We start from the raw sequence: 10,795 nt of genomic DNA on the forward strand, positions 1-10,795 counted from the left end.
GGGGGGGGGGGCACAGAGGCTGCAGGGCGAGTGGGCAGCAGGGGGCACAGAGGCTGCAGGGCGAGTGGGCAGCAGGGGGCACAGAGGCTGCAGGGGCGGGGGGGTGCAGAGGCTGCAGGGTGAGGAGGAGTGGCACACATGGGCTGTGGAGATTTTATAGCATGTTGGTGGGGGCCTCAGAAAGAGAATGGTTGAGAACCCCTGGCCTGGAGGGGGGAAAAAGAAAGCTTTCTAGAGAGGTGTATGTGGATAACCTAAGCCTTTCAATAAAAATATTTAATCTTAAAGCTCAGAACATCAGGCAGCTATCTGGGGAATAAGTGAGAGAAGAGGATGTGACGGGTTGGATCACAGAAACCCCCTTGAGAGCTGCCACCTGATGTGCAAAGACTACCCCTGCTCCTGTTTTCCCTGCCAGCTCAGGACTCCAGCACCCTGTCTTGCTGAGCCAGACACTCCCGTCTGGCTCCAACACAGACCCAGGGTCTGAATAACTTGCCCCAAAGCTGCAAACTTACCTGAAAACAGCTCACAGAAGTGTGCTTGTCTTTAGCACTCAGATGCCCAACTCCCAATGGGGTCTAAACCCAGATAAATCCGTTTTACCCTGCATAAAGCTTATGCAGAGTAAACTCATAAATTGTTCGCCCTCTATAACACTGATAGAGAGATATGCACAGTTGTTTGCTCCCCCAGGTATTAATACATACTCTGAGTAAATTACTAAATAAAAAGTGATTTTATTAAATACAGAAAATAGGATTTAAGTGGTTCCAAGTAGTAACAGACAGAACAAAGTAAGTCACAAGCAAAATAAAATAAAATGCTCAAATCTATGTCTAATCAAACTGAATACAGATAATCTCACCCTCAGAGATGCTTCAGTAAGCTTTTTCTCAGGCTGGACACCTTCCAGGCCTGGGCACAATTCTTTCCCCTGGTACAGCTCTTGTTCCAGCTTAGGTGTTAGCTAGGGGATTCTTCATGATGGCTCCTCTCTCTCTCTGTTCTCTTCCACCCCTTTATATATCTTTTGCATAAGGCAGGAACCCTTTGTCCCTCTGGGTTTCCACCCCCCCCACTGGAAAAGCACCAGGTTAAAGATGGATTCCAGTTCAGGTGACATGAAGTCTTGCAGTGACATGTGATCATTGCCCACTTGCCAGCACACACATATACAGGAAGACTAACAGGTAAACACAGCCATCTGCAGACAATGGTCCTGGTTAATGGGAGTCATCAATATTCCAAACCATCATTAATGGCCCACACTTTATATAATTACAATAGGCCCTCAGAGTTATATTTCATATTTCTAGTTTTAGATACAAGAGTGGTACATTTCTACAAATAGGATGATCACACTCAGTAGATTATGAGCTTTATAATGATACCTTACAAGAGACCTTTTGCACGAAGCATATCCCAGTTGCATTATATTCAATTATCATCATGTTTTTATAAAACCATATAGACTGCACAACGTCACAGAGGACATCTAGCTCTATAGATTAACTGAACTTTAACTGACAGATACAAACACCACACACAGTGAAGGGGCTCTATATACAGAAAGCATTATTGTTTGCAGCAACCAGGAATAAATTTCTCATTAAAAATTTAATACTTGACAACCATGATAAGTTACAAAAGTGTTGCCAATACGTAAGAGTCCGAACACTCAGGTCTGCTCACTAATAACTATTATTAGCTGGCTATAACCTTGGATGGAGAGGAAGACCAGGTATGTCGTGACATCAATGAACAAAGTCTGCAGGATTAAGTCTAAAAGGCTGCAATAAAACAATCTTGCTCTGGCAGATATGAAATATTTATCAAAATTTAAACATGTAAGGTGATTGCCTGATCACTCAATAGGGCTGACCTGACTAAATGAAATACCTAAGCCGGCCTTCTGGAGAAATCAAACATATGGTTGACGCCAAGGGAGATCTCTACAACCATCTGGGTTAACAAAAGAATCCATGACTCCCAGGGAGTGACATGAAAGCTCACAAGAAGAGAAGACAAAATTTTAAGCCTGTAACTATCCTGCCTTTTACGTCTCCTGAGTGGAGACAGCAAAGGAATAATAAATGCCATAATTCTGTAATGAAATATTAGAGAGGCTAGTTTCACAACTAAGCTGATTATTAAAAAAACCCTTCATATTGAGTTTTGTCACAACTAGAACTCTTCCCACCACAAAAAAAGTCTTAATGTTTCTTGTAGAGGATATTTCATTCTGAATACAGTATTATACAAATAAGACAACAAGTTGTATTTGGTCCTGCCATGCGGGCAGGGGACTGGACTCGATGACCTCTCGAGGTCCCTTCCAGTCCTAGAATCTATGAATCTATGAATCTAAGTTTCATCATTAGAATTTTACAATATACAGAAGTCAGACTGCCCTCTTGTGGTCTATTTAGCATTTAATGAAGGAATTTTAAGTGCATTTCTACTTCAACCATTTTAAACACACTTCCCAGTATGACAAATTCCACAGCATTGTAAACAAGTGAAATTTTGAAACATAAGGAAGCTTCTAAAAAGAAAAGTATACTAAACAATTTACTTAGCAAGGGCATATAGAAATTACTTGCCGTTACTGACGGTATGTATTAGAAGGCAGTTTTACCTAGTGGATAGAGCAGGGACTAAGTCTAAATTGTGGGTCCTAGATTATCACTGACTGATCTAGGACAAGTCCAGTTAAACACTATATCTATGACTTAAAGTAAATATATGCATTTTTATCAAGCTACCATACTTGAATTGATAGCCTTTGCTATTGTTTAATCAAACTCAATTAAGTTTTTTATCATTTAATTTATGTTGATTAAACAAAACAGGGTAACTAGTAGTAATGAAAATAGCTACTTTATTACATCTTTTAAAACACTTAAATATGTCTCAGTCTTGACTGGATTGTGCATATTCCCTCTTTTAGACTCAAACCCATTATCATTTAATTGTACTTATTTGGACTCTAGTTTATCCACATTCTCCCTGTGGTGCCCTAAACGCAATAGGTCAAATTCAGCATTATGACTTGGCTAAAGGATCTATGTTAGCTGGATTACGCAAGAAGCGCCTTTTGTTTAAACACTTGTTTAAATTTAATTTTAGCAATGATAAGCACCACACCAGAAAGTCTGTTGTGTGTCAGCCATTCCCTGCATTGAAAAACTGAGACAGTGTACAGAGCAAGTATTTTGGAAATACCCACTACCTCAATATGAAAATCTTATTTTAAAGATGAACTAAAAGTATGTTAGTAACAGTAAAGCAAAGTTATACTTACCAAAAGTGCCGTAAAACCCTCTAGGTCCACAAGTGCCAACGCCGTACTTCCTCAAAGATGCCTGGGCTGCATTCTTTAGTGAAAACATTACATGAGAAACATTTAGCTTATTTCTACAATAATATTATCTGCACAATTCAGATTGTCAATTTTACATAATTGTCAACATTGCTATTCTTGTTCCATATAATTTATATAGCCATAGAACCAAATGCAATTAAAATGTTGTACAATAACTAATTTTGTAAACTCATTTGCCAATGAGACTTCACTATTTTAATCAGGTATTTAAGCTTAGTTTACCGTATAAAAATACTATACCGATGGTGCACGGAGGAAAAGAGTACCTAGTAGGTACTAATAATGTAACTTTAAAATCAAGCAACTGTATATGATTCCATGCCTATTGAAATATTGGCCATTTCAGTAGTACTGTTCTAGATGAAGGACAAATTTATATTTCACAAAAAGGCAAAGATTACATTCTACTTCCACCTCAGAATTGTACTTACTTTTTCCTTTATTTCCTTCACACAAAGAGACCAAGGGAAGGATTTTCAAAAGCACATAATGGAGTTGGCACCACTGCAAATCTCACTGAGACAACAGTTGCCTTGAGATGTTTAATTTAATAATAATTTAATGGTCACCTACTAATTTAAGAACTTTCATTTTGATGACAACCTATAGTAAATGTCACCCTATATATTTATGTGAAATACCAAAGTAAAATATATTCCTTAAAACTTCAGGTGCATGAAGAGAACTAGCTGAACTCTCTCTCAAAATAAAGTTTTCAAGCTGACACCATCCACCAATGACTGCACTATACACAGCTATAAACTATTTATAGTCTTCTCTGTTTTTATCAATATCAGTTGGGGAGGGCGTCCCAAAGTGCCTCTTCTACAGTTGAGGAGAAGGAGGAAGTCACTTCTATCAGATTACCTCCTTTTTAGTAAGAAAAGGAACATTAGATTAAACATTAATTGAAAAAAATATATATATTCTGGTCTTGCAGTGGGTGTGCAACAAGATTATGTATAGTTCTGAAAACAACCAGAACAAGTTATAAAAACTGACTTGACTTTATCTTCTTATACAGAAAGCAGTTTGAATGGAATACTCAGGGCCATGAAAAGATCAAATTTTAAGTGAATCGCTCCCTTTCCTGCAAAGCATGGGTATGATCCTGTTAACACCTCACTATTTGGCACAATGCTTACTACCATGAGTAGTCTCACTGAAGTCAGTGAGCGTACTGAGAGTAGCAAGCACTATGCCACAAAGTAAGATGTCCATAAACTCCACTATCAGATGCCACTTAGAATCTCAAAGTTTGTCACTACACTTTTCTGGAAGATACCTCCTGAAATGTTTTTAAACAATTCTCTCTGTAGTCTTCATTTTTGGTTACAATTTAAACTTTGTCACTTTTTTTAATCAGAAAGAATGACAGGGTAGAAGAGGCTGTTTATTTCCCACAGAATTCTGTTTGGTTGTGCAAAAATTCCTAGGCCCGTATAAAAGCAAGGATAATCAAAGAAGGGGAAAATGTTAATCATCTACCCAAACTTTGGAAGAACTTACATATAGGGAATTGTCCTTTTCAAACCTATAAATGCCTCAGAATTGAACACAATTATGGGTACAATTTTGTCACAGTAAAATCAGGCAAAATTCATGGAACAGTCATGGTAAAAAATGTACAAAATCAGTGTATGGTCACAGCAGGGCTGAAGCTTGAGCCTGGCCACCCAGGGCTGAAGTCTGAGCCCCACCACCCGAGACTGAAGCCCCAGAAGTCACGGACATCTGTTAAAGTCACGGAATCTCTGACCAAATTGTATCCTTACTTATAATACACAAACTACAATGATGCATATACTGCCATATTTAAATGCTGGTTAACGTTTTGCCATTTAAATTCCTAGCACTTTCACACTTCCAGTATACACTGGAAATAACTGAGGCATAACACAAGTTATTGCATGTTGCTACTGGACTGCACTCATGTGGAAACACCTAACCCAAGAACACTTATTTAATATTTGCATAAGGCTTTGAATATGTCTAAATATAAGTGCTAAATGTTTTTAATTTTGGTAATTCCTATGAAGTGGGTATGTAAAGATCTTTTCTTTATAAATAAAGAAATGTAAGCAGAGGTGAAGTGACTTGCTCAAGGTCACATGGTAAGTCAACAGCAGAACCAGGCTTAGGACGTGATGTGGATGAAGACTACTACTGTGCTAAGTGTTTGTGAGGTTCACATATTTTGAAGTCATCCCCAAACTCAAGGTAAAATGCAATAGCACATTTTAAAAAATCCCTTTGTATATAACTATCTAATGTGCAATCATATAACCTACTCACCTTCACTCTTTCGTTATCCAGAAGTCCAAGAAAGTTAAATGATGCAAAATTTATACATTCCTTGCCATTCACTATGATTTTATGACTTGGGGGGCTACAAAAATATAAAAACAGTGCTATAGTTAAAAGTTAAATATTTGTCACTTTCATAATGGTCAAACAGTACACTGACTGTGTTTTAAAACATATTAAGATATTAATTAAAACGTGTTGATTTTTTCCCCCTATTCTGCCATGTTTTCAAAGTCATAATTTTACTCTGAACCTAAAGCCACGTCTACACTACCACTTATATCGGCAAAACTTATGTCACTCGGGGGGAGGAGGGGAGAAGCAGAGGCGGTTTCACACCCCCGAGTGACATAAATTTTGCCAGCATAAGTGGTAGTGTGCACAGTGCTATGTCGGCGGGAGAGCTTCTCCCACCAACATAGCTACTGCTGCTTGTTGGGGGTGGTTTAATTATGTCGAAGGGAGAGCTCTCTCCTGTTGGCAGAGTGGCTACACGAGATCTTACAACAGCGCAGCTGCATCGGTACAGCTGTGCTGGTGTAAGCGCTCTAGTGCGGACATAGCCTAAATACAATACAAACAGATATACTAACCACAGCATCTTGTCAAATTCCAGTTTGGATAATTACATTCTGCCTACCTAAAATCCCTTGTCCCTTAAACTAAATGCAGTATTCTCCAAAGTTCTGTTCCGAACTGGTTAGGATTGCTGCTTGTTGTTTAAATAATTGCTGGTTCACGCCACAAAGGTGATGTATTTAAGTAGTGGTTAAAACTTCTCCTTTGTATAATTTGCAAAGTGCATTTGGGATCCTTTGGATCCTCCCACTTCGGATCCCTGGGATCCTCCCACTTCGCTAACAAGAGTTAACTAAAAAAAACAATAGTTTTGTCATAAAGCAAGATCACCTTTGCAAACACCTATGGAAAAAAATTATAAAAATAAAAAAGGCACCAAGTTTATGCAGACACTCAACACAAGATGCTTTAGAATGCTTGGGAAATCTGACATGCTAGATTTCATTCTGTTTAATTCATAGAAGTTACAGTAATTCCAGGAACAGTTTTTGCTAGGAGTCAGCCAGCCAAAGAACCAGGATTTGGAAGTAAAAATCAAGCGATGACGACAAAAAATAGTTGTGGAGACGAAAATGTGACCAGAGCAAAATGTTCAGCAAAGTTTAGAATAAGCAGCCTGTAACCAGGAGAATAATGAAATCTTTTACACTGCAAGCATTTTACCAAACACCGTTACTGAAGCAATGAAAAATCTGACTATTTAAGAGCTTGCATTAGCACTAGCTAACGCAGTTTGACTCGCTTTTCCTAAATTTAGGCATCAGGCCAGAAACCCCCAATGTCTAGCCTACAAATTAATCAGACCTCTGTGTTCTGTACTTTAGAACAGTTATTACAAAATGCTTTAGACACTACTAACTCAACATTAAAGTTTCACTTACTAACAAAGTGACAGGAAGTGAAGTACTGACGTTATGATTGAAAAACACTAGTTCTGCCTATTTATGCACATGCTGTACAATATGATCCTATACTATTTCAATATAAAATATCATTGCTCCAAGCTTGTCTAACCAGGGAACAAATAATAAAATGTGACCTATACATACACAATCAAAACCAACCAAGGCAGCTCAAATATCCTCAGATAGTTGCTTCAAAACTGTTTTCTGACCCTAATTCACAATGTTTATACATTTTGAATGAAAAAGTTTGGAGAACGTTTTAAGTTGGACAAACCACAAACACAAAAAAAGAGGCTAAATTTGAATTCACTACAAATTGTAAGAAAAGTTTCAGCTTAACACAAGCGTTCATAACTTTGAAAAAAAAACATGGATTCAGTTTTCTTCAAAACTTGTTAATTCAGAAGATTAAAACAATGAGAAAAGTCAGCAAAACAGTTTTGAAAAGTGTTCAGTTAACTCGCTGTATGTCCATCTGAAATGCATCTCTAAGGTCCTGGCCATTTAAACATGCCCACAAGTAACCAGACAGGTTTAGTAGTCCCATTGAGGTCAAAGGAGTTTTCATGTACATATGTTTTTGCAAGATCAGGGCGTAACTGTGCAGGTATAGGCTTACTGCAATGATCAGTACATTCCCAGATGCAATTTTTAAATGCTATTAACTTTGTAAATCAAAAATAATTCCCCATCACTCCCCAACCCGTCAGGCCCAGTAAAGACACACACTGTTCATTGAGAGCTTGCCATGGACAGTCTCAAAACTGTAGCCCTACCGAAGAAAGGTATGGTCAGATTCCTCTCTCTCATATTTTAGATTGATAAGATTTTGTTCAAGCTTCTAAAGAAGCAATATCCTTGCTTGGGCAAAGACCAAACATGAAAAACTTCAGTCTAAATGTAATTTCACTGCAAAGTTATAAGCATATGGAAACAAGATACTGCATTCTGTAAACTACTTTGCAACCTCAGTTATAGCAAGTGCTACAAGACAAAAATTTCACAAAGAAGTGTGGGGATGTGGAGCAGCCTTAAAGCATTAGGGGTTTTTTTATGCTACACAGTTCCTACAGTATCATATATGGGACCACTAGTTATAATCAGACATTGAGTGGCCCACATTCTTACTTTATATAAAAACAAAGAATTCCAAGTGATGTTCATGGAATCTATGTGTATATTGATTGGAGAATGTCTTTTAGGGTCCTAAGATTCCAAATCTGTGCTTAGGGCTTTCACTGATATTTACAGGAGTTGCATGTACAGACAAAGGCAAATACTGAATTTCATCTTCAACATAAAATACAAAGATATATCAAAAGTTATAAGAAAACAAGTAATAACATTTTATTAAAGTTAACGTAGAACAAGTACTAATGTCTATAAAGTTTATTGTGGACTTTTTTGTTTCAGGGATATACTTCATTTTTAGCATTTGTGTTTCCAACATTTCATTATTTTTCCCTTAATCATTAAGGTGCACATTTGCTGAATGATAATTCAGCATGATCCTGTCTAAATAGGCTATCTTGCAATTAGTTTCCCTACAAAGCATAGTCTATTATATTTCATGAATCAGTTAATTCAACATAGATGCTCTTAAAGTGGTCTTTACATAGCTTTAAACAATAATTAATTTAAAATTGGTTGTTCTTTGTTAGGAAAATGCTCTGCATCGCTGGTTTTGCCATCATTAACAACATTAGCTGCTGGAACTTTTGGTTAAGTAACAAACTCATCTGTTCAGGTCAGACAAGAATTTATGTAATCAAACTGAATTGGCATTAACACGAGGTATAGAACTGTCTTCCACAAAGGAGAATACCCCCACCAAAATGTATGTTAGACTAAATCAAGAGGTTTTCATTCTACTTTTAGCAGACAATATTTCATACTTCCTAAGGTACTGTCGGCTACATATGCTTCAAATCCACAAGCTATATTAAATATGGCAATAAAGAACCCCCACCACATACCATTATAATTAAGATGCATTACAGACACTTTTGTGGAAGACTAACATCAAAATCACAGAAGGAAGACTGCCATTACTGTCAACAGGATACCTGAATCACTAATTTAGCAGGGAACAAGATGGCTCTTGAACTGCCAATAGGATATGGAAATTTTCACTTGTATATTAATTCTGAGATGTGAACTAGGCTGACAGCCCAAGTTACAATCCAATGGCTGTTCAATGGCTCATGGAAAGGAAGCTAGTTGGTGGTCTTAGTGTTACCAGGAAGGTGCCAGGATTCTCCCTCCTCATCCCCTAACTATTAAGTGTAGCAGCCCTGAAAGGTTTTTAATAGTTTATTTTGGCATTTTTTAACTGAAGTGAAAGATTTTCAAACACTGAATATTTTCCTTCACTCCATACCCACCGAGATATTTTGATTGTTTCCCCACACCCTTTCCCAACGTCTTTAAAAACAGCTCTGGACAGGGAAAAAGTGACCAAAAGTATCCACATCACAGAAGCCACAATTAAACTTGGCCCCCATTTTTTTTTTTTTTTCTTTTAAAAGCAGAGCTGCTTCCTCTTTGACAAGTAAGTGGCACATTGCCAGGCCAGCATGCGAAAGCAATCACTGTGCTGCTTGTGCCACACTTGTTTCATGAGTGGATGATTTTAAAATTACTAGTGTTGTTAACCTGGCATCTTTCGTGAGCACTAAAATATACAGGGAAACCCCGATATAACGCACCCCGCGATAACGCGAATTTGGATGTAACGCGGTCATAAGGTGGCTCCGGCTGCCCCAAGCAAAAAAAAAAAGGGGGGGGGGGGGGGGGGGGGGGCGGGCAGAGCACCGCCGAAGTGCAAGAAAGAAAAAAGAAAAAACCGCCAGAGCGCCGCCGAAGCGCCCTCCCCCCCCCAAAAAAGCAGCATCCGGAGCGCTGCGGAAGCGCCAAGGGGCAGTGGTCAACTGGGGGCCCCCTGTGCCTCCCTGACGGTGTCCCCAGCAGAAGGTGGGGAGGGGGCAGGGGAAGCCCCCAGCGCTCCAACCCATCCCCAGCAGAAGCGCAGGGGGTGGCAGGGGAAGCCTGAGCACTGGGAACCCCCCCCCCCACTGTGGCCCCGGGAGGCAGCCTCACAGCTTGGGGGGGGGGCACTCACTCCCCACTGCGGCCTCAGGCTGTGATGGGGGGGACAGGGCATCTCCGGTCTTGGGGCCGCAGTGGGGGGTGGGGAGGACATAAAGTAGCAAACAGGTTGAGGAGCTGCAGTGGGGGTGTGTGGAATGGGGGGACCCTGAGTGCCACCCCAGGGAAGGAGCAGAAAGGGGTGGAACTGTGGGCGGGGGCCGCAGGCAGATGGGGCAGAATGGGGGGCAGGCTAGCAGGTGGAAGGGGCGAGGGGGGGGCACTTGCTTTGCCCCAGGGCCCCAGGAAACCTTAATCTGCCTCTGGCCCTGAAGTGTTGCACCAAATCGCCTCAAACGTTGAGAGGCTCAGGGCCAAATCGCCAGCTTGACAGCCCCTATTAGCCTCGCTGTCCAAGTAACACCTGAGGGCTCTACAAATCTAACCACGCTGCCCTTGCTGAGATGCAGGACACCCCTACCAGCATCAGTGACTCAGGCACAAACTCACCCCCCCCACACACACACAC

General features: G+C 39.9%; 1 protein-coding gene across 1 annotated transcript in view; it reads right to left on the reverse strand.

The window, feature by feature from the left end:
* The window catches only part of SPTLC1 (serine palmitoyltransferase long chain base subunit 1), a 47,855-nt gene that overhangs the window by 27,140 nt on the left and 9,920 nt on the right, over positions 1 to 10,795 (reverse strand). Inside the window, exons 4-5 of the mRNA XM_026652409.2 lie at positions 5,684 to 5,777; positions 3,308 to 3,380 (exon numbers count right to left, since the gene is read on the reverse strand). Of these exons, the coding sequence (XP_026508194.1) occupies positions 3,308 to 3,380; positions 5,684 to 5,777 (167 nt within the window). The remainder of the gene's footprint in view (positions 1 to 3,307; positions 3,381 to 5,683; positions 5,778 to 10,795) is intronic.

This window comes from Terrapene carolina, unplaced genomic scaffold (genome assembly GCF_002925995.2).
Source record: "Terrapene carolina triunguis isolate 2854851 unplaced genomic scaffold, T_m_triunguis-2.0 Scaffold113, whole genome shotgun sequence".
NCBI classification, from domain to species: domain Eukaryota; kingdom Metazoa; phylum Chordata; order Testudines; family Emydidae; genus Terrapene; species Terrapene triunguis.